The sequence below is a fragment of the Amblyomma mixtum genome, chromosome 2 (assembly GCF_055824585.1).
Source record: "Amblyomma mixtum isolate Tamu chromosome 2, ASM5582458v1, whole genome shotgun sequence".
Lineage (NCBI taxonomy): Eukaryota > Metazoa > Arthropoda > Arachnida > Ixodida > Ixodidae > Amblyomma > Amblyomma mixtum.
In genome coordinates this window covers 32,580,248-32,604,801 of record NC_143013.1, presented here as the reverse complement: position 1 = coordinate 32,604,801, position 24,554 = coordinate 32,580,248, and the positions used below count along the sequence as shown (strand labels likewise).

General features: G+C 44.7%; 2 protein-coding genes across 3 annotated transcripts; one reads left to right on the top strand and one right to left on the bottom strand.

The window, feature by feature from the left end:
- The first annotated feature begins 160 nt into the window (after positions 1–160).
- On the top strand, positions 161–18,720 carry LOC149358873 (uncharacterized). 2 transcript variants are annotated; one of them, XM_089571059.1, is made up of 11 exons: positions 161–770; positions 916–1,022; positions 2,721–2,942; positions 4,958–5,232; positions 7,029–7,298; positions 7,935–8,168; positions 9,832–9,981; positions 13,314–13,523; positions 15,757–15,908; positions 17,427–17,610; positions 18,411–18,720. In XM_089571059.1, exons 1-10 carry the CDS (start codon positions 540–542, stop codon positions 17,592–17,594), a joined length of 2,019 nt encoding a protein of 672 aa, XP_089427185.1. In that variant the 5' UTR covers positions 161–539; the 3' UTR covers positions 17,595–17,610; positions 18,411–18,720. The 2 variants fall into 2 exon arrangements, with proteins under 2 accessions (XP_089427185.1, XP_089427186.1); XM_089571060.1 differs by lacking the exon at positions 13,314–13,523.
- On the bottom strand, positions 17,292–24,544 carry LOC149358872 (TIP41-like protein). The gene is made up of 7 exons (XM_089571074.1): positions 24,033–24,544; positions 22,078–22,257; positions 21,686–21,785; positions 21,307–21,438; positions 20,483–20,578; positions 20,357–20,419; positions 17,292–18,496 (listed from the first exon to the last, which is right to left on the bottom strand). The coding sequence occupies exons 1-7, from the start codon at positions 24,188–24,190 to the stop codon at positions 18,404–18,406; spliced, it is 822 nt and encodes a 273-aa protein (XP_089427200.1). The 5' UTR covers positions 24,191–24,544; the 3' UTR covers positions 17,292–18,403.
- Between the last annotated feature and the right edge of the window lie 10 nt (positions 24,545–24,554).

The window sequence follows — 24,554 nt, the reverse complement described above, 5'->3', positions numbered from 1 at the left end:
ATAAGACCCCCTTGCGCGCATGCCGAGGCTGAGAAGAATGCAGGTGCGCGCACGGAATTCATGATCGCCGCCACGTCGCACGAGGCAACCTGTTGCTGCGCGCGTCATAATCTTGAGGAAAGCCCGGCCGCATGTGAATGAGCGGGAATGCTCGCGGCTCTGCGCGGCATATGCTGCAGTAACGAGCCCGGCAAGGCCGCATTGCAGAGGCGATCGTGTGTACTCGCGACGTCGGCATAAATAAATACGCGAGTTCGGTGCGTCGACAGCGCAATCCTGGGCTTGAACGCGCCTTTCGAAATATGAGGTCTCGCTCAACTGTTACAGTTAACTAGAGCGTTATCAGAAAACATCTGTCGTGCCCGCTTCAAATGTCGAAATCGCAGAAGTTGCGTCTGCTCAAACGTACTACGTACAGCGCGCGGCGCACCGAACCGAGGTATTCGGCTTGAGCAGAAGCCACGCGGAGCGCTTTCGCAAGCGGCGGCCTTGCGCCGAGTTTCGCCGCGTGATGGCCTTAGCGCCATCGAGGTGGTCCAATGGCGTCGGCGCTACGCGCACGTGCGGCCGCCGATGAGGCAATCGGTGCATCTTTCTTTCTGGCACGTTTCGCGAGCGTCTCTTCGGCGGAGAGAGTACGCGTGTTTCTGTCGGGAGAAAACTTAGCAGTCTGCAGATTTAGGTTAGGCGAGCGGACTCTCATTGTTTACAGAGTTCGGTTTCCAAAATGGAGTGTTTCTTCACATGAAGAGGCTCACTTTGCCTTCCAGGTAAGTGCAGGGGCAGCAGCAAGTGCTCAGTTTACAGCCACCCTACTGGCGTCGCTGAATGGTTAATGTGCTGGCCCTCTCCTAGCGCAGTGAGAGCTAGCCGCGGAGCTGCGTCAAGTGTGTGATTGTAAAATGACCCGCACAGAGCGTGCTGCATTGCAAGTCGTGCCTGCGGGAAGTCGTCGGAGCGAACGACGCTTTCTTGGCCTTGACTGCGCAAGGCGTGTGGACCGTACCACTAGTCGACGCGAGGTAAGTCAGCAGACCGAGTTCCACGACCAGCCGACGCGGCAGAAGGGCAGCAGGCGATTGCGACATAGCGCCGAGCAAGAAATAACTCTCGCCGGATTGGCCGTCCCGGCTGTGTTGACATTGCAGCGGCACTGGCGCTGCGGCTGTGCCGCGCATGCCAGACGCGCTCTGTGTATGTGTGTTCGTGGAATGAGAGGGAGGGCTCGTCGATCCGACGTTCTTTTTTTTTTTTTTTAATAAAGGTTTTCATCTACTCCGAGCCTTTTGTTAAACACTTGCGGAGTAGTGCAGATGGAGCCGAGGTTCCGCTTTTAGATTTAGCGTATGCCCTTGGAGAATGATAAATGTCTCTAAAATGGCAGATTCTCGGGAAGAAATGAAGCGGCAGCTTTTAATTTTGCGCGGCATTTGTGGTGGACTCTTCACACACGTCGCGATGACCTTGACATTGTGAAACGCTCGCAAGCTTGCTCTGCGCCGTGTATATATATATATGCGCTTGGGAGCGCTAACGTAATTCATGCGCGTGGAATCAAAAGGTCACTGTCAAACCTTCTAGTGGTCGCTGTATTTATAATGGAGAACATAAACACAGCCTGTGACGTACCGAAGAACACGGCTTGCTGTGTTACTGCCTGGAAAGCCGGCTTCGGCTGACAACGTCGGTGTTCTGAGGTAAACACTCGCTTGAGGACGAGAAGCCACACTAAAAACGGCTTTCAGAAAGAACTGTCGAGTGAGAGAGAGAGAGAGAGAAAAAAAACGAAGCCAGTACGATCATGGGAAGCAAAGGCTGCAAGCGATCAGCGTGCGCTTTGCACTCCTACCAGCATTTTATTTCCGCATTTTCCTTGTGAACCACTACATTAGAGCTGAGCAGGTGCAGCTATCAAGGCCTTTTTGAGGCATGTGCAGGTTTTCTCTCATTTATGCGTAGCGCAGGAATTTTTTCTTTGCCACTATTAAGTAACTGTGAAAACCTTTTGGTATCCATATTTTATGCTGCAGTGTGTTTTGGCAACCACATTTTTAGCTATAGTTAACACCTAGATTTCACAGGCACAAAAGTGTCAACACAGGGGCTTAAACACTCTAGAGATGCTTCTATGTCATTTTAAATTCCTACTGTGAGCTGATTTTTTTTTTTCATGCAGAACTGTACTATGCAGTGGCTTTATTAACTTTGCTGAAATTAATTCTGTTCAGAGGTGGATTTAAAGGTGGGCTAGAGAAAGTGTGACTGCCTCCCTGCTGGGCGAAAAATTTCCTTTGTAAAAAGTGTGTTGATCTTCATTCCTTTGGTGAAAATACATTGCACCAATAGAACCACCTCCTCTAAGAGTTTCTCTTTTATCATCGCACTGGTTCTGTTCTTAAAAAAATTGTGATGCTGTGTGATGGTTCCACTCGAGGCCACACTGCATGTTTTGTTGCATATTTTCCTTCGACTGTAGCTTTCAGCTGACTGTAGTACATTTATTATTCTCTGAGCTCAGTTCGACACCATCTTCGCAGCTCATAATTAAAGTCACTATCGTACGTTTAAGTTGGGTATCAACTCTTGCAAAGTTGTGATTGGGTCAGAATGAAAACCTTGTATGAGGCTTCCTTGGATGGTCTGTTATTCTGATGTGAACCTAGCTAGCTAGATGGTGACATTTTTTGAAAAGTGGAACAGCCAGTGCTGTCTTGTCATAGCACCAGGCATTTCTTGCTGGGGCCACGTTCGGCTTGCGGCCTTCCCTGGGGTGGCCTTGTGGCTGCGTATGCCCTGCGACCAGGCTCCTGGGAGTTGCTCGTAGATGGCAAGGGACCACCTGTCTGCTGTGTCGCTGCCCGTGCGGAGCACCTTCTGTCTTCGGTGGACAAGGACCCTGTACTGTGTTGTGTAGAATTCCTGCAAGGCCAGCACTACTCAAGGTCAGTGCCACAAACCTCTTGGTTGGTGAAGAAAGAGCATCTTTCTCAGGATGTTACGTTTTAATGCTTTGTGCGACTTCTGCTTGGCACAAACAGAATGAACAATAGAACTGTGAAACAAAAAAAAAGGTAATGAAATAGCTCTTTGTTTGGACAGATATGTTGTGGGGTCTTTAAGCAATGTATTTTGAACATAATGGCCTTATTAAGAACGGTAAACTGGGCTAGTTGGTAGGAATTCATACTGAAAACTGCGCAAAAAACGAAGACACAGAACGAGAAGGCCGTGTCGTGCCTTCTCGTTCTGTGTCTTCGTTTTTTGCGCAGTTTTCAGTATATAATGGCCTTAATGGGCAAAAGCCTAGGAATAAGATAAGACAGGTGGTTGCACATATTTTCTGGGAATTTTTTTGCTGTCCAAGGAACTTGGAATTTGCTTCTTGAAATCTTTATGCTACATTTGAGTTGGGGCACTGTCTGTGGACCAGGCAAGAAGCGACGCAACATGTCCTTTTTCCTGGCAGTGCTACGGTTACACTGTTAGGGGCAGACTAATCATGGGGAAGTTCTCGCTTCTGCTGCTATGAAATAAAGGTGTGGATACTTGTGGAAGTGTGTGTCTTTGGTTCTCAGAAGTGGATCCTTGGGCTAGGTATTTATCTGTCAAGTAAGAACTTTTATTTTCCATCACATTCTCCAGCAATCTTGAGAGAATCCACGTTATGGCAAGATGGCTCACAGGATTTTGCTGGCACCTTCCTTTTGCCAGTGTCATAGCTGTGAGCTGCATGATCTGTGAAAGTTTTGTAAAATGAGGTTTTGCTGTGTCCTCTGACGTTTGTACATTGTGCACTTTGAAATTATAATTATTGTTTGTTTTATGAACTCAAGGCTCTAGAGCTGTCATCGGGAAGAATCAGCGATAGTTAAGTATACCTCATAACGAATGCGGTAAGGTTACTCCTTACCATGATCTATATTGGCACTGTTATAACCATTGCATGCGAATCGGGGTTGAATGAAAGCCCTGAGCTCGTTGACGATAGCGATGGGTGCTTACGCATATGTAGAAATGAATATGTATTAAGTGTGAAAGTGAGTATGGAAGTACACCATGAAGATGGAGATATTTGTACTAGTGAATTAATGGCCAAAATGGCTAAAACATGGCAATCTCTGGAAACTTGAAGGGACACTCACTGTGGCTTTTTCTGGTTATAGTGATATTTGTCCTGCAGCAAGAGAGACATTTACTGTGGAGAAAATCGGATTTTAAAATTTTCCCACCACTCCATTAAAACTCATGACGTCCATACTGGAAAAAAGAGTCTGAGATCACCATTTAGAACTGAGTGGCGACGCAGCTTTGCCTTGAGGGTCTGCACGCAAAAGTTTTTCTTGAAGTACTGCAGTTTGCTTACAAAAATGGCTGAAGGTGGCAGCACCTATATTTTCTTTTTTTTTTAATCTCTTCTGGCTTATAAAAGCTCTGTTATCGTTTAAAAGTAGCCTGCTTGTCATTAGAACACGGTAATCTATTGATACAGGCAAACTTCAGTTTATCTTGAAAGTAGTTCGGACGGCGCGAAAACAACAAAGACAAAGGAGACACGAACACAACAGGACGGGCACCAACTTGCAACTGAAGTTTATTGCACCAGACCCCTAAATTTTATGCATCACCCCAGCCATATCTCGCAAGCCTATCACACATCAAAACGAAATTGTCATCAAAAGTCCTAACACCGGAAGTAGGCGCAACTATTACAGACAGATATGCATTCTGCACTATACACATGATAACATGATAACAAGTTGGCGCCCGTCCTGTTGTGTTCGTGTCTCCTTTGTCTTTGTTGTTTTCGCACCGTCCGAACTACTTTCAAGATATGAACCAACTAGCCCAAATCAAAGTACTTCTTCAGTTTATCATCAGTGTCCCTTTGATCTCAACCCAAACAGTATTTTAGATGAAGCAATTGTCCTGCTGAAGGTCAGCATGTTTCTCGTTACAGTGGAAGCTGCAATGTGGCAGGAAACTTGGTATTTTCCCCGGAATCTTTTTCGCGGCTTTTGGGTCTGCGATCCGGTGACATCCCTAGCGAGTCAAGTGGTGCAGGGAGGTCAGGCGCCTGTGCAGTTTTGGTGGGGTTGCCGGATGGCCGTGTCTTAGCTGTGGTGCTGCATGCGAGCCATCTCCGTGACCCATGCAAGCCTCGTCTGGTTTGCGACCTAGGCCAGCCTGTGGCTGCCATCTCTTGCTGGCAGCCTGGGTCCCTCGTGAGCAAGGGTAAGCACACGACTTTTTGGTCTATATATATATATTTATGTATAGCTTTCAAAAGGTGCCCAGGAACCCTATGTGCCTTGGCTTCCTTCTCTTTTTGTCTAACGTGCATGCAGATGCATGGCCCGGCAAATAATGCTCAAATTCACTTAATACTGACTGACTGTAGAGTGAAACAGATTGTACATGTGATTACAGTATGATTAGTACCAAAATAAAGCGGATGAAGGAAAGATAAGGGTTGAAGCATGCACAGACTGAGGTGCTTGGTAAGCCCAGAAAGCGCTCTGAGGAATCCAAGGGTTCTGCGAAGACCAGTCTGAGGACCCCTGGTGTAGACAATTTTTTACTGGTTTGTTATTATTTGTTTAGTGTAGTTTGCAGTCAGGAAATATTGAGAGTTTGTTGCTTTTCATGTATTATGTCTCGATAGAAGAAAAGTTTATTTGTGCATAAGTTGGAGGCAGTGCTCGGAAAGGAAAGGAGTGGGTGCCATTGTAAGCGAAGGGAGGTTTGTGAATAGCTTGGTCAGCTACATATCTGAAGTGGTCCCAGCCAGGTCCTTACACGCAGTGATCGCTCTGTAATTGAGATTGCAAAGTGAGACGCAAAATTTTTTTCTATCTTCCAAATTATTGCATCTTGATCACATTCCTTAGGGATTGCACTGCACAGTACTGAGTGAGGGAGTTGTGCTGAGTGAGCGAGTACAAATTTTGGGTTTTGTTGACAATGGTCTGTGTTTAGACCTCTTTGATTGCATTGCATATTTCTTGCAGTTCAACTGCTTGCAGTCTGTTGTTTCTGTACCATAGATGCGAGAGGCTCAAGTGATGGGATGGGATGTCTAAAAAGTGCTGACATGCTGTTCTGTGTTGGAGAAGAATCTTGGGAAAGAATAGCGGTAAAAGAAGATGCTGAAAATAGTTGAATAAATGCAAGAGTAAAAATATTCGGTCATTGGTTTCGGTGAATACATATCAAAGTGGAATACGAGAAAGTTTTAAATTTTATCAAGGAGTTCTGTGTCCTACAGGTAGGAAGACAAAAAAAAGTTTGGTGCATGGCATTGCCGCGAAGGGCAGGCTGATGAAGCTAAAACGTTTTTTATTGTGTGTGGCAGTTGTGTGAGGCCCGCAGCATGCCTGCTCACCTGTTTAAGTGGAGCATTCTAACAAAATGTGCTGCATTCTCTCAACAGAGCCAGAGCTGCCACAGTGGGGACTATTCTCGTCCTTGGTAGGACCTGTAGCTGCTTGTGAATATAGTGTTCAGTCGGAGTCAGTGCTAGAGACATTTCAAATGGTGAGGGGCTCTATATTCGGAAGTCCAGATTTTAGGTGTGGGTCAGTAGAATGAAGAAATGCATAATAATGAGATGGCAAGCTCCAGAGCCAATCCCTATCTTCTTCAGGGCTAGTGTTCACAGCTCATTTGATGTGTGGCTGGGCCAGATGCTGAAATTTGCAGTGAGAAAGGCACTTGTTAGTGTTGGTGGAGGTGTAAGAGAGGCATACATTGAACCTCACGTTCCTCAATGTGGATTTTATCCTGATAATCTAGAAGAGGTTTTAAGAGGCGTTCATGTACTGTGGCACAAGTTTCAATGTCGGCTGTTAGGCGGGTCTTGTATGTGTGAGTGGATGCTATGGGACATGTGACCTTACTTAGTGGTGATGTCACTTCTTGCAGATGGTGACCATGACAGCTTCAGGGTGGGGTTCTGGCTATAGTAGTTGATGCTGGCATAATTGTGTAGCAAGCTGTGACTGACAGGCGCTTCTCTCCTGCCGTTGCAGACAGTGAATTGCTGGTCCTCGGCACAAGAGGTAGAGTGCTGAGCAGCCACAACGGAGTCTGGCTGGAGGCCTGGGCACCTAGTATTCTCCAAGAGGCACACGACCTCTGCCTCGATGGACCACTCATACACTGGGTGTATAGAGGCATCCCGTGGGAGGCACGCCTGGCCATTGAGCAGCAGTCACTGCAGGAATCTGCGTTTCTCCATATCAAGGCTGGCCCATTGCCACTCGGAAAAGTTGTGTCAATTCAGAGGCTTGGGGCTTCAGGTACGTACCTTATTCTTGTTTGTGTAGGTTGTCTGGCATTGCTGAGGCAAAAAAAGTTCTGAACTCGAGATTCAGTAGATTCAGATGTAGTTGTCTACAAATAAAGTGTGACAATGCAAGCACATTCGTTGGTGCCTGTGCACTCTACTTAGTAAAGTGTATATGCTATGGAAGGTTCTCAACATCATATGAGTGACTCATGTTTGCCCAGAACTTCCACACCACGCCATAATCATTGTCCAATCCAGGACAAAGGCCTCTCCTGTTGCCCTCGAATTTGCTCCACTCTGCACCAGATGCAGCACCGCAAAGTTCATAATCTCGGCTGCGTACCTTACTCTCTGTCATCCCTTGGTGCACTTTCCTTTTCTTATGTTCCACCCTGTTGCTGTAAAGGACCATCTTCTCACTTTTCGCCTCTTTACACGACTCATCTATCTTAATTTCAGCCAGGATTCAATAAATTTGCATTACCATCATATGCTTTCAATCATACCCAAGGCCATGAGCTTCGATTGCCATGTTTCATTCAGCAGTGACAGGTATATGCACCAATATATGGTGCATATATGAAAATATATGCACTGTTATCTGTTTGAAGTAGGTGATCTCCCTCTTCTGCCTTGCATTCCCTAGCTTTATCCAAGGTGTGGCCACGTCGCAGCGAGGACAACACTGATGGAGACAAGTTGAGCTGGGATGATGGCCTCCTGGTACTGGATGGCTGTGGGGGTGTGCGGCTGGTCTCACCACTACCACCACGGCAACTTTCACTGCAGGGTCTACAGCCCCATCCAGTTGTGCAGGCCAAGAATGACCTCCTGTTCGTCCAGACAGCCTTGCAGCAATTGCGTCAACTTCGGCACCGAGGTGAGCACTGTGCAGGCTGTCAAAGGTGGCGACATGACCATGTCATGTGTCCTAAAAATGTCCACGAAGTGAACACATTCACTTTGGTCGGTGCCGGTCGGCTAGAGCTCTGAATGTGGAGGTGGTAGCTTCATGACAACAGCTGACCTGTCTTTCCTGCTGACATTGCAATATTACAGAACTTGCGCTGTAAATAGTACTTGCAATCATGTTAAACACTTTGAAAGCAGAAACAGGTGACTGTCTTATTTAAGTTTCATGGAGGATTCTGCGTGACTAACATGATCTGAGATGGTGGTGTTTTCTGGTTTCTGAAGCAGAAGAATGTGCTTAGTTTAAGCCATGGCCATTTGAACAAGTTCACTCACTGAACGCCTCCAGTATATGGGCCCATTTTTGGGCCATAGTTCTGGACAAAGCTAGGTTTCAACCTTTATTTGTGGAGTCTTCCCCAGGGGCGAGTTTCCTTTCGTGCAGTTTGTCAGTTTGAGTGAACTTTGTGTCAGGTGTGGCAAGTGCACTGACCAGCTGCTGACTTGGCAGCTCTGTGTAATGGCTTCACAAGCCTGAAATTTTGCGCTGACCAAAAGGAGCACTTCCATAGGGAGCAGGCCTAAAATGTGTCTCCAGATTTTTGACAGCATCTGCAAACCTTAATGTAAAATGAGCCTAGTTCAGTGGGTTACATTTCAAGGGTTCCGTACATGGAGAGTAGTCCATTACTGTGCTATACATTGTCAGTGCACGTTAAAGAGCCCAACGTAGTGATAATTGATCCGGAGATGTCCACCTGAAGTGCAACTATTACTCTGCCTTTCTTTTCATGTTTTGTCATTTTGCTACTGAATATTGAGCATTTCTTTTGCCAAAAGTCTTAAGAGCTATTATTTATACAGATAAAGAGAGGAAGGTCAGAGAGAAGACGACTTTTATGATGAGCAGCAGAGACCACAGCTGCATTTTGTTCTAATACCATAGTCATAGGTTCAGTTAACGTAAGCATTCCTGTGTTCACACAATCAATTAGCGTAGCATCAGTTAAATATGATCTGCTGGGAGCACTTTGCTAAACTTTGCCAGCTAATTCAGCGTGCCACTGAGGCCAAGTGATTAGGCTTATGATGATATGTGAGCAGTGTGAGAAAGAACAAAATTTTTGCACTGAATTGCAAATTTTCTGGTTATTTCACTGCTAAATATGAGAATGACTTTTGCATATCGTACGCCAAAAGAAAAACTAGTAGAAAACGGAAAGAAGATAGAGAGATGTGCTTGTAACACATAAAGAAACGAGGGAAAAAATGTGCTTTCAACATATAATTATGAAAATAATGCTCGAACGTTTCGTGTTATGTTGCTCATGGCTGTAGAGTCCGAATTTACAACTCAAGTGCATGCATTTTGGTTGTGTGTAAACCTGCTGGCCAAGTTCCAGTGAGAAGTTGTTAGTTTAGTCCTTTAGATTAGATAAGTGGGCTAAGGGTACGAAGTCTTAGGAAAGACACGGTGTAGAGTGCTGTGGCATGAACTTTGCCAAGGGCATTGCCTTGTTTACTTTTGGCGCAAGCGTCTACAAAGTAAACAGAAAGTGGAACGCTTGGGCACCCAAAGATGTTTGCTGGCCTGGAAAGCTGTGTTGCTGATGGGTGACGTTATGTCTCAGGTCTACCAGTTGTAGCCGAGCGGGACACCAAAGACGAGCGTTTGGTGGCTACTTTCACGGATTCTTCAGGCTCCAACTGGATTCATGTGGCTAGTTTTGACATTGGTGACTGCACGATTTGTCGTGCTGCTACTGCTGGTCCAACACCAGGTTCGTTGTTTTGAGCTTCTCTCCGCTTTATTTCATTTGCTGTTTTCATCTTTATGACACTGAAGAACAGGTTGTATGGTTTCACTTTTCAATTTCACTTTGTTATCAGTGAAGCCATTGTATATTCGCATATACCCAGAGGTCTCAGAATCAGACTGGTGCCCTTAGTTAAGCTACAAAGAGTAAAATTCTCTAGTTACATGCACAAAACAGCAGTTATATGACAACACTCGCATACTCTGGATACAAGCCCAAGGCTCTGAAAAAAGAGAATAAAAATTAAGTAGACGAAGGGAAATAATTTGTTTAAAGTTTGTGTTGAAACTCTCCCCCCCCCCCCCCCCCCCCCCCTCCTCCGCCCGGTTTTTTATTTGATTTCGTTTTATTGAAAGTTTTACAAATATAAAAACACTTTGATTTCGTTTTATTGAAGGTTTTACAAATATAAAAGCACTTTTCGGCCCAATGGCCACGGGCTAGTTGAGGTCCGATTGATGCAAAAGTACCGTGTAGGCATAATGCAGATTAAAAATTCACGACGACTTAAACATTAGAAACAGCACTTGTCATGAGCCCAGATTACAAAAACAAAACATATATACATGTTTGAGGTGTCATGTACACATTGTAATCAGTACAACGCCAATGAAATGCAATTTTGATAATGAACTTATGTACAAGAGCCTTTTATGGAAAACTAGTTGAGTTCAACCTTGATGATTGTTTCATAGAAGGCAGCAACTCATTCTAAACTTTTGTACCTGCAACTTCGAGTAATCTTTGGCCATAAATGTTGTTATTTGACAGTAAAATTAAGTTTTCTGGAGTGGCTCTTCTTGTGCAATTGCAGGTGTAAAATAGAGACCTGGAAAGGGTGGTTTTGCATTACGACACTATACAGTATAAGCATTCAGCCATGTTTTCGTCGTGCAAAAGTTCAAATGGCAATATCTGAAGATTTCTGATTAAAGACTTTGTAGAGTTGGTAAAACTATAATCATTATTCTCAAAGCCCGCTTTTTTTACCCTAATAATAGAGCTTAGATAAGTCTTATGGGTGAATTGCCACGATTCAGCATAGTATGTGAGGTGAGAATTAAGTAATGCGAAATAAAGGATGCACAGAATATCAGTATTGGAGTACTCTTGGGTTTGTAACAAAGCAGTGAACCTTACCGCTACAGTGAAACCTCGTTATAGCGGACTGGTAAAAAATCGTAAAATAGTTCCGTATTGCTGACATCGTAATATAAAATGTAGCCAGAAAACTCGCGATGGAGAAGCTAAATATAGTCATTAAAAGAACAGCAACTGGTAGAGAATTTTCATAGCTTTAGCACCGTTTCAAAGCGCCTCGCGGCGATTGCAGAGTCCGCAAAAAACCTAGTGAGAAGCACTAGTAAAGTTGTCTTCGCCGCACAGCACCTCAGAATGCGGTGGCAGATCGAATGCCAGCACACATTAGGTTCTGGCATCCTTGGACTGAATTGCTGATTTCACTTGTACATGGTGTACCACACAGTGCCACATCACCGATTTGTGTCACCTGAATTACATCTGTGTCTATAGGGCGCCTTTATATTGGCGGCAGATCTAGGTATGGAGTTACTGTATTTTGCAGTGTACAAGATGCTGCTTTTTTCGAAAAATCTTGCTGGTGCGTCCTATACAAGGGTGCGTCTTATACGCGAATACTTCAATACGGGGACCGCCGTGCGCAACTTTTTTAGGTTAACTTTATCATGAAACGACAGGGAAGACGGCTTCCGGGATCACAAACACGTGGCTGCTTCAGAGGCCCCAAGCAGAAGTAATGCGAAATGCCAAAAGATGGCGACAATCGCGCTTCTCGCCATTGTCAAGAAAAGCCAATACAAGCCGGCATTCTTTTTTAGTCACCCTTTGCAACTTTGTTTGCTCCGTGTACGTAGTACGTAAGCAGTGAAGAGAATGTTTCAACCACATTGCCTCCAGAAATGGGCGAACTTTTTGATAGCGCATCCGAAGATGAAGGCATCGAAGGTTTTAAGTAGAAAAAAAATGTTTTTATGGACATAAGGAGAGTTCTTTTGTTTTTTCTTTCTTTTTTGCTAAAACGTGGGCGGGTATGGCGTGAGTATTGCCTTTTTCGATCACTTAGCATTGCTTAAGTATTTCTCAACAGGTACGGTGCATTTTGCGATAGTTGCGCAAACGTGTTTAATTAAGCCTCACTAGCCTAACTGGGTAAATAGGGCAGAAGCCACCAGCCACAGAAACCAAGGGGCACACGGTATTTTTTTATTATTATTTATTTTGTGGTGTTCATAAATTTAGAATATTACTGAATATGTTATCGCTTAAAGAAAATTGATTAGAAAAGCAGAAGAAAAAAGCAGATCGGATCCCACCGGCGGCATGTGGTTGTTTTTTCTTCTGCTTTTCTAATCAATTTTCTTTAAGCGATAACATATTCAGTAATATTCTAAATTTATCAACACCACAAAATAAATAATAATAAAAAAAATACCGTGTGCCCCTTGGTTTCTGTGGCTGGTGGCTTCTGTCATATTTATAACGAGCCCCTCATTCCCCTTCCCTTGTTTGCTTAATTGCTTAGCGAGGGCCTCGGTTCTGGCAGCCTTGACGCCATAGGAGGCATAAGAGGGTTCTCACGCAGCTTCCACCCTCTCCGTTCGATGACGTTCTACGTCACAGTCTGCGGTAACACAGGACGTTCTACGTCTGCCGCTTGTGAACGTGGGTGGCGCTGATGAACACTCTCAAGGTTAGGTTACTTGTAAACATAAATACCCCTGAAAGCAGAAGATTTGACAGCCGTCGCCGTAGCTCAGAGGTAGAGCACCGGACGCGTAATTCGGAGGTCGTGGGTTCGGATCCCACCGGCGGCATGTGGTTGTTTTTTCTTCTGCTTTTCTAATCAATTTTCTTTAAGCGATAACATATTCAGTAATATTCTAAATTTATCAACACCACAAAATAAATAATAATAAAAAAAATACCGTGTGCCCCTTGGTTTCTGTGGCTGGTGGCTTCTGTCATATTTATAACGAGCCCCTCATTCCCCTTCCCTTGTTTGCTTAATTGGGTAAATAGGGGTGTGTCTTATACACAGGTGCGTCTTCTATACCAAATTTTTCAATGACAGCCTGCATATATGGCGGGTGCGTCTTATACACCGGAAAATACGGTAATAATAAAGCTCAGTGGGAGAGAAAAATGCGTTCTCCGTTATGTTTTTGGCATGTTTGTATGAAAATGGGCATAAGAAGTTTGCAAAAACCCATCTAAAAAATCTGGGTGATCTGCTTATTTTTTTTTTTTTCTTCCAGAGGGAAAGCCTCTGAGGATACCTGTCAAGTGTGAGAGTGCAGCAGTGGCCACTGTAGCTTTGGTGCTGCCATCTAGAGAGACCTCTGGAAAACCGGTGTTAGCTTTCCTCAGATCAGCAGTGCTTTTGCCACAAGACTGCATCAAGGAAAGGCATGCACAGAAGGCAGCTGTGCTTAGCGTGGCAAGCCACTTAGTCCCGAATGGTTCAGGTGAGCAATGCATTGCTTCATGTCATATGTCATTTTGCACTTTTTTTGCAAAGGACATCATGTGATTGTGCCATGATGCAGTGATATACATCACAGTCAAACCCCACCCGTTACAGCGAACACGTCAGAGATAGTAAAATAGTTTGATATAGCCGAGATTTGTCAGAAAGGAGCGCCAGATAGGTTAGATTCTCTCCGCAAAGCACCGTCAGCATTTAACCCCTTAAGGGCTTATGACGAGCTCAGCTCTTCACAAGCGATCGGCACTTTTTTTGCTTATGACGAGCTGAGGTCGTCATAGCTTTTCCGTAATGTTTCAAGGGGCTTTTGGCGAGCTCAGCTTTTAAACGGTACTTTACCACATAAAACATAGGTGGCGGCACGGGTCCCATCACTGGCGCTTTTCTTGAATGCGATTTTGAGCACTAGATGGCGGAATGGTGGATGGAGAAACACTAGATGGCGGAACACTAGAATGGCGCGAATGACAACGATACCAAGAAGAAAGCGGCCAGGACGTTCCCTGGATATGAAGCGGTTCGGTGAGCGCCACTTGCCGTCGCACATCCCACCAACAGAGAAGAAGAAAGAACCGACATGTCGCAAGGGAACAAGAGTCTGGTGCAGGTGGTGCGAGAAGGCCCTCTGCGCAGTGCCATGCTTCGAACACTACCACACGGACAGTAGTCTCATCTAGTTTGAATGCACCTAGAAGCAGTGGTGCATCTTTTGCACGCCAATTCTAAGCCGCTTGCACTATCTGGACTTTCAAGAATTTATTTTGTTGCTTCTGAATGCTCCTCAAAGGTGTTAGGTATGGAGTATCGCACAAGGGTCCAGATAGTGACTAATAAAATAGAATTTATCCGCCATAAATTGTTTCTGTGATTCTGTTTGCGTTTCAAACACGTTGCTAAAGCATTTTACATAATAAAAAAAATTGGCAATTTGGGAACATAATTTTTTTATTTATTTGGCCCTTAAGGGGTTAAAGGTAAACGCAATGATCGTAGCAGCAAGCACCATCTAAAGTGGCTACTCCTCATTACAGCCGTGCGGCATGGAAAATGGTATGTCAGAGTGAAGGCTATCACCCTTTTCCCACGGAAAAGCCGCATCATGTCTTTGACATACATGGTGACTTGTCTCATTGGGTATCTGTATCCCAGACTGTAGAGCCCGCTCAGCTCGTACCCGATGAATCGCGCTGGTGTATGTCTCGAGTAGTCGACGGCGGAACTCACACCATAATGTCAAAACTTCTTCATGGTTCTTGTACCACACAGCTACGAGCGCAGTCTTCCAGGCTGAAGAAGACGTTCCGCAGCTTCACGGTGTTGTCCCACTGATTGAATGAGGCAATGCGTTCAGACTGAACGAGCCAGTCTTCCACGTCGTCAAGCTGAGTGCCGTGGTAGGACTTCGTTACTCGTAGGTTCTTGAGCGTGTAATAACTAGTACCTTGAATGGTTGATCAAGGGGCAAGCGCCAAGGTAGACTCCAGTGGCCCGTGTTCAAGAGGCAGTCCTAGATTTCGGCGACTGACTCGGTGAACTGGTGTGTTGACCGGCAGAGGTCCGAGATGCGCGGTGCAAGGAGGGGTGTGTGACATAGGCCAGGACAAGTACCCAGCACACTCCACCAAAAATATGTCCCGAAACAAAGTATCAAGACACTGTTCACTGACAGTGTTTCCAGAAAAGCTCCCAAGGCGTGTGTGCAAACCTTAATCTCCTTGTCTTTTTGTGTTACCTGGGGCCACCTGGTGGCAATATAAAGTGAAAATGACGTTTATTAAAAATATGTAGGAAGAGTTCGATATAGTCCATAATTCATAATATCTGTGTTCATTATATCGAGGTTTGAGTGTAATACAGACCTCATACTGTAAATAATTTTATGAATTGGCCTTAAGTTAGGCAGAAGTGTAACTCCAATTAAGGTATGGAACGCAAAGGATTACTAGAATAACCTTTTGCGTACATAGTTTCACACCTGCTTCGAGGCCAGCCAGTTGCATCTGTTTTGCCGGAGAGGCTTTAGCTTCGTGGCGTTTGTGCACTTCGGAGTGGCGCCTTTGAATGAATAGGTTCTAGATTTGTACATGTTTTCAGTGTTCAACGCAGATTACCTCATTAGATGCACAAAGCAGGTGGATAGCATGGCCAGTGCCTGCGTAACTGAGCATTTTGTCCAAAATGTGTACTTAACACCTTTCTCCTTGAATATGCAGGAAATGCAAGTCGGTTTGCTGAGCACCTTGGACTTCAAGTGTGGCCTGCACACCTTGAGCCCATGGGTCAGGGTGTTTTATCGCTGGAATTGGAACTGCCTGGTGGTCACTGTTGGCCAGCACTTCGAGCCGAAGCACTGCTGCGCATGCTGGTGAGACACTCAATAATAATAATATTAATAATAGTAATAATAAAAACCAATGTAACGATTAAATAAAACAAACCAGTATGCATTTTTAATGAGTTTTATTAGTTGCATAATCAGTGGTTGCAGGATACATCGACACAAAAAGGAGAGTCCCAAAACCGGAACTGCCGCGAACCCTCTGCAATGTAAACACACACAGACAGAAAAATGGTAGCAGATTTAATGCAATTAGGCCGAATGTGAATGGGACACGCTAGGATGTTTTAGCCACTGTTTTGCTGATTATGGCCAGGCACACACAATGTGAGCATTCTCAGAACAGTAAGTTCTACACGAAACTCGATTGATGTTACTGTATCGGTTATACATATCCATAACCAAATACAGCTCAAATGTCTTTCCAAAGCCTGCCATTGTTTCCTAGTGTTTTCATAGTTGGCCATAAAACATGCTGGCAGGTTGCCCACCTGCCAGAGGGTTCAGACAAACAAACATTGGCAAAATGTGAGATTGGGGGTTTTAGTGCGAGCGCACTGAAAAGGTTTCGTTGAGGCAGAGCCTTAGATGCTGGAACCTTAACCAAGATCTGCTGACCTTGCCATACTTTGTCACATCCCTGTTGAACAAACCTGCTTTTCGTAAAACAAATTCTTGACGGTGAGAAGTACCACAGGTGGTGGTGGTTGCAGATGGCATTACCTGCATCGGGTCCCCGAGAATAGACAAAGTGAACATACTGGTATTTTTCTTTACAAAACATGGCTGCTGCAGCTGCAGAACTTGCAGTCCTGTGGGACTAATTGTGCCGAGAGAAAGTACGTAATTTTGCACCTTGTCCATTGCTGCTGTTTGTAACTCCAGTTTGGCGTGTTTTAGCGGACGAAATGACGGAAACGTGTGAAGCAAGAGACAAAGGAAATTGTGCTTTTCCACTTTTCTCAAGCACAGCTGTCTGCGCTTGTGGCAATGCCATTACTGTGTAACCTTGACTGGCAGCAACTTTTGTTTGCCATTCCATACAGCAGATATGTGCATGCAGTCACTCTGATCGTCAGATGCACAGTTGGCAATATACTGGACTGCATAATGCAAAGCTTAATCGTTTTGTAATTCATTTGCATAATCCTTTCGTAAATGGCTTGAAATGTCAGTGTGCAGAATGGAGCAGGGCTAGGGGGTTATGCATATTTGCTGGTTTTATTCTGTCCTTGGAAAAGTTCTCTTCCCAAAGCACAGCATTTCGTATTGTTGGGAGATTTCCTTGAAGAATGTGGGTGCTTGGTTCCCAGCGTGCACTTTGATTTGGGGCCGCATGGTTCCAATGGTAAACGGTTGGGTTGTGCAAATCAACAATCCAAATTAAAGCATCCATTCAAGGGCCACAAGAATGTTATGTCAAATAACATGGTTTTATTTATTGAATACACAGTGTGTTCCAGCTGCCAACAAGGCAGTAGGAGTGATGCTTATTGAAGCAGACAGACATTTTGGAGTTACTGAGACTCTAAATGTCTTGTCCAGGACGTGTTGAGAGACCACGATGACACTCGAGCTGTGCCTGACATTCAAGTGGGAGAGAAGGTGGAGGCCGCATGCCAAGAACTGGAACGGCTCCTTTGTAGCAGAGATGTCCTGACGGCGTACAATGCCTGGAGAGCTCGCCTGGGCACGACGCTACCTCTTGCATAAGACGTGGCATTTCAAGGTGTGCATGTGCCGTCCCTTGACGGTACAGGGTTGATCAAAATTTCCTGGGCCACAGGGTCGCTTTTGAGCAGTACAGTCACACTTAAAACACCCATGAAGCTATCAAGGTTCTTAGGGCTGAGGATGAGCCAGGTTTATTGAGCTTTGGAGGCTTGAAAGCAGACTGTGTGAACAAGGAACTATGTAACTGCCTTTCATCACAGGGAATAACTGATTGTGTTTGTGATGGCAGTACCATCTGTAGACTAGAAAGTAAAATAGGCAACAGATCTTTGCATTTAAGGAAACCTTTTAATACGGATTCAAAATGCCCATAGCTGCTAGGCACTTAGCACTCACGCTAAGACATGTTTTTGCAGCAGTAGCAGTGCTAAACATGGAGATACAGATGGCCACTTGGACAGAAGATAGCCAACATGTTTGGTGTGGCTTACAAGCTTGGTTTTGCTGGCACAAAGTTATTTGGCCTTTTGCTTGAATGAGTAGCTACTGATCCAGTAACCATGGCATGCAATCTCACTTGCTCTAGCACATCTCAAATTGTCATAGTTCATTATGTACAGCATCAGCTTTGGTAGGAGAGAGCAGCAATTCGAACTGTGATGTCAATGGGTCCCCAAACAGACACACCTGAATGTCTTGTGAGCTCACTCATGCAGGCAGTAAGGATGGCAACCTGGGGCAACTTTACGCACAATGAAATCTTAAAGCACCTGGATGCTTAATGTCTGCAGTACAGAATGGAGGCGGCTCACGTCAGCACCAGCCTAAACAATGTTTCTTCTTCTGTTTCAACAGGGCAGCTCCAGGCGCTCCCTCAACGTCTTGCGGACAGGAACATGCTCGCTTAGGGCAGCAGGGTCTGTCAACACTGCAACCGGTAACTGCAAAAAAAAGAGCAGCCCAAGCAGGAAATGTCTAGTAGCAGCATGCTCTGTACTAGCACAAACGAAGTGCGTGGATCAACAAAACAACGCTACAAACAGTTACATACACCCTGAATGGCTCTGGGCTTGCAAGATCCATAAATTATGCGTGTGAAAAGTTCATGCTGTAGTTATGTACATATGTGAATTTAATTCTTTAATAAATATATTGTACTTTGTAAGGATTGTACTGTATGCGAAAGTGAAAAGTGTGTGAAAAAACATAACGTGCTGAGCTATAGGTAACACATACATAGCATGTGTATAGCACAGTCCTCTAGCATGACACAAATTTAAGTGTTGACGTTCTTGTCTTCCTTGCCCACATCAATAATCCTGCCAACCATTGGACCAGCTTTTGTCATGAGTGTTCCCAGCAAACTGTATATGCAGTCGAACTAGTGTCATCGTTGAAGTATTGATCTAGGAAGTTCTTGAACAAGCATGACAATTGGATCAACAGTGCCTTCTTGTTTCCGCCTTGGAAACCAGGCCAGAAGACTTCTAGCATCTGCTTGCACATGACAAATATCCAGCTTCTCACATTCTGAACACCCTGCGGCATCATTCTACTGTTGCCACAGATACACTCCTTTAACTCCTTGGCATCCAATATCACGAAGTGGTTGCACAGATGAATAAGCCTTTAGCAAGATCCAGAGTGAAGACTAAAGTATTTTAGCATGTAAAACAGGAATGTCATTCTCTCATGGCCAAAAAGCTGTGAATCTGTCACGGTTTACTCACATATTTGCATACAACTCAGTATCAAAGCAAAGCATGCAGCTTCTTTTTTTTTTTTGTGTAGGGCACCAGCTGTGTTGCCGTGTGTCAATATTATTCTCAAAGATAGCTTACTGGTGGATACTAAAAATACTCCTGCTCTATGAACAGTGACATTAAAAAAAATAGAAAGTGCCCAAAAAATCAGTTCCAGGAAAGAATGGTTTCAGAAAGAATTGTAGCAAGTTAACTTTCAGCTGAATGGAAGGCATTAGTTAATATACGTAAGAAAAAACGTCGTTATAGCGAACACAGATATTAAAAATTATTGTCTATATCAATCAAACTGTTGCTAAATATTAACAAACGCATGCATTTCTTATTGTATATATTGAAAGGAGTTTGCCATAAAACGGATATATCAAATTGCCAAGCACCAAGTTGTGCCTACTCGGATCGCAGGAGGCAGGCTTTGCCACACAACACCGGTGACGCAGCAAGCATTCGCGCTGAGAGAACAGCTGGCAGCCAGGCGGTTGGCTCTCGTTTGCGCCTCTCAGACCCGTCGATTGTTGTAACTTTCCAGCAGAGCCACTCCCTGCTTACATAGAATGTCAAAGAGTGCAGGTGGTGAAAAAAGCGATAGCTTTTGTCCGGCTGCCTGACTTTTTATGCGACATAGCTATAATGCAAGGAAGCCACCCTATCTCATGCTTGGCCTGCTGCGATGCCGTGCAGGGAAGCCAACCTAACTGGCGGTCACCACTCGGATTTTTGCAGCCTCCGCAATCGCGGCGGGCAGCTTCGAAATGGTGCTAAAACTATGGAAGAAGTCTCTCCCAGCTGCTGTTCTTCAGATGACTAAATTTCGCCTCTCTAGCATGAGTTTATGACAAAATTTTGCATTCCCAGTTTCAGCTATATGCAACTATTTCACAATTTTTTACTAGTTCACTATATAACGATGTTTGACAGTAGTATTAATATATCCATTAATACACTGAAAGACAGAACTGCAAGCTCGTTTGCAGAAGGGCCGCCACTGTTCTGTCGAACAGCAACGGTAAAGTCTGGTGGGAAGAGCCCAACACTCACATCAAGCTGAGATGCCTCACATTCCCGGCTGGTGTATTCCCGTAGCAGGTAGTTCCAGCCCGCCTGGAAAGTGCACAATGCCGTATTTAAACACTGCCTGCAATTTCTGTGCCAATTCAGCCATACCTCGTGGTAGTAGCGGGTGTCGTTCATGCGTATGAGCACGTTGTCAATCCGTAGAAAATAGCGCAGCAGCACAAAGAAGCTGTTCTTCATGATGCGCTGCCGAGAGAGGAAAAAAAATAGATGTAAGACAGGTATGTGCAATAGATGGAAACCTGGGCTTTTTTTTTTTTCATAAACAACTGAGCTCTTATTGAGGAATGACACCAAGCGTCTCTGCAGTTCATATAATTTGGAAGTTTGACGAAAAAGTGTCGCCCAGACAAGCATTTGCTGACATGCTTTCATAAAGTTGGGTGCACTTATGGCCAACTTTTGCCGTGCTATGACGATGTTGAAACCCTCAGACAAGTTATGGTACTACAATTAACTTCCCTCGTATCCTTTTGCTTAAACTTACTGCAACTTTAATCTGAACATAACTAGATTAATTCTGCAGCAATAAATAACTTTTTGGATTATATTTACCAGCCAGAGTACTAAAGTTAACTTGTACTCGCGCGCATCCCGTTTGAATTTTTTTCAAAATCACTTTCTTTATTTAACACATGAAGAAATGACTAAATGAAAGCATAATGTGGCTATCGTATGTGCGCAAGATGTTTAGTGCAGAGCATGGAATAAAACAAATTTCGGTTTTTGAACTTCTGCAGGTGGCTGACACATTTCACTTTCCTCCAGAGTATAATGCTGCGAATGCACTTCTCGCAGCACTTGTAGAACCTTGTGAAACAGTTTTGCACCCACGAAAACAGAAAAGGTATGTGCGTGGAGTTTCATGCGATGTACAAACCCGACTACAGTCGAAGCGCTTGACGACAACTCACCATCTTCACGGAGCACTGCGCTACCCCATGGTCGGCAAGCTCATCCTCATAAAGACAAATGTCTTGGTAGAAGAGGATCTGCTCTCGCTTCTTGAGCTTTTCCATGTCAATATGATCGTCTGTTTCTTTCACCTGGAAGAGGAAGACATGCTAGAACACTGCATGGGCCCAGGCTGGGCTCTATGCCAAAGTAAAGGAAAGTGTGGAAGATGTGACTCCAAACCATGTCTTAGCTGGTAACAATTTCTTGCCTGTTGCTGCACTACAAAATACAGACAACTAAGCCAGTATGTGTAATTCACAAGCGATCCTATACCATTAGGCATGAAAGAAAAGAGCGCTGCAATGCACAGCCGACAAAGTGTACTTTTTGACATACCACTATTGTTTTGTCTTTGCCAAAGAGTGTGCCTTTGTAGTCGCTAGTGAAAGTCCAGTCGAAATGTGCTTCATCATCCTTTGAATAGTCCGCAAGGGGCCTAAAACAGCAATACATACAAGAAGTCACCATTACATTTCCATGTGAAATTGGTGAAATTTGAGAGTCAAACACCAATAAGAGATACATGAGGCGAAACCTGACATGCCACTGCAACTGCAATGCAGCCCACCAAGATGCAATCTTTGTAGTGTTGCAGCAGAATTATATAAGTGCACATTACTGCACCTGTAAACAAGTCAAGAGCCTGATTGGATGGCTTGCAGAGACATGATTTTAAGTATCCCAAAAGGAATGCAATGAACACAGGGTAAAGTGAGCAGCAATATCACCTGGCTTCCCGCCATGCTTGTGCAGCGGCCACTCTTGGGATGTAGTTGTCGCTGCTGAGACACCGCAGTGCATCCATGCAGGTGAACTCTATTCCAAACCCATCTGCGTGCTCTATCCGGAGAACGTTGTTAGCAAACGTCATGTCTGGATGTGTTGGCAGTTTGAGCTCTTCAATATACCTGTAGGGAGAGAGATGCATGTGATTAATTCATGTCTTGCGATAGTTAAATAAAATTACGAGAGCCAGTACACATCAGTGGGTAGAATAATATATCTAGTACGTCAATGCTAGCTTTCCATTTCCTTTAGTTTGCATAATGCCAGTGTGTTTAAACAGGTGCGAATGCTCAGCTTGTTTGAAATGAACTTTGTACCACAGAGTGCAAAATTTCAGCTTAATTACGAGCGCACAGATTCCCTAAATAATGTATTTTGCATTTCAGATCAACATTGCGTCACCTGGGAAAAGTTTCCACAATTTTGTTCAACATGAACGGTGGGTAACACAGTGAGAGTAAAGATGGCGCACAGAATGTGCTTGAGCAGATGCAGAGGTAATCACATGAAACACGTGCAAAATGCCTGAAATGCCTGAAACGGCGAGAACCAATTAAAACATTTCTGACAATTCTCGCTGTTAGTTTTGACAACTGCTATTTCAGAAGAAACAACGTAAATAAGGTGGATTGGTGAGCTAGTTGGTTCATGATCGTATAATTGAGCAGCAGAAAGGAAACAAGGACGTCGAAGAACCATACAGACGAGGACGATGGTGCACTGGCAACTGAAGAGTTATTTGAAAAACCTCATATTTATACTGAAGAACACGCATTGCTTCGAAAGATAATCTGTCGTCTTCTGCTTACATCGCAGGTACTTGACTTCTTTTAATGATAGACAAACTGATGTCTTGCTGATGCATTGCTCTCCCGAATCATGGACGGCCCAGGCTTCCAGTATCTCTCGTGCCAGCTGTGATTGTTTGCTTTTTGCACGATTCGCAATCCCTGCAGTGGATTGCTAGGTTTGTGCTGGACTTCCTTGCTATTGCAGTAGCCTGCTCTCTTGCTCTGTCATTAACACACCTCCCGGTTTGTCCGATGTAATGCTTTCCGCAGAAAAGGGGGATGCGGTACAGGATGCTTCGAATGCACTCGGAAAACTTCGTTCTGTGCCCGATTTTACATGTGGATGGTGTGCTAATGACAGAGCAAGAGAGCACGCTACAGCGATAGCAGGGAAGTCCGGCACAAACCTAGCAATCCACTGCAGGGATTGCGAATCGTGCAAAAAGCAAACAAGCCTTGCTGACCTTCACCACGTGCAGGTGCTGACAAAGAACAAAGACCAGCTGGTACGAGAGATCCTGGAAGCCTGGGCCATCCGTGATTCGGGAATGCAATGCGTCAGCAAGCCATCAGTTTGCCTATCGAAAAAAGCGCGGCGATGAAAGCAGAAGTCGACAGGTTATCTTTCGAAGCAATGCCAGTTCAATATAAATATGAGGTTTTTCAAATAACTCTTCAGCTGTCAGTGCACCATCGTCCTCGTCTGTATGGTTCTTCGACGTCCTTGTTTCCTTTCTGCTGCTCAATTATGCAAACGTAATCCTCACGAAAGCAATAATACAGTCTGAAAAGCAATAGTGTGATGGACGAAGTGTGGCAGGTGCGCTGCACGCACTCGCGCGCACGAGAGAAGGTGAGGAAGTAGAATATAGATCGACTCGACCGTATGCAGCGTGTACTGCTTCTTAATGTCTAATTAAACCTTCTTACGATACAACAAATAGGTAACAAGTTATCAGGGATGCCTATATACTGTTTCATACCACATACACAACGTCGAAGTCGTCAAACAGCAGAACGAGACGCACATTAGTAATCTTCCTACTTGCTTCCATTATGTGGTAAAACGTGTCCTCATTCACAACCAGCACGTGACGTTTGCTTACCTGCAGAACAGGCAGATTTGGCGGTTTTCACCGGTCCCATCGGTCGGTGCACTTCTACAAATACTCGGCGTCGGGCACTGTGACTGAAGAATGTGGCTTGAGCGGCCCGTCACTTTCCACGGACCGAACGAGAAGTGTTCTTCAGTCCCACCGCACATTTTTCCCTCTGTCGCCGCCGTCGCACTAACAGCTTTACACTACCACCTGGCCCCTATTACACAGCATACCCTGACAAGTTCAAGCATTCAGCAACTAATGAACGGTTTGTATATACACCTCAGTGCTTCAGCAATGCCGGTAGCACCAGTCGATAGGCAACGCTTTTCTACGTGCTCACCACACCTCCACGGATAAAACGTTCCTTGATGAAAGTGGATGCAAGGTATGGCAACGTCTCCAACCGCAAAATGCACACACTAACGATGTATTTTTAAAGTGACAAAACTCGAAAAGGGAGCCTTGGCACACCTCGCTTGAGCCGACATTTGTTTTCGGCGTGGGGTTTCGGTCTTTAGAACGTGT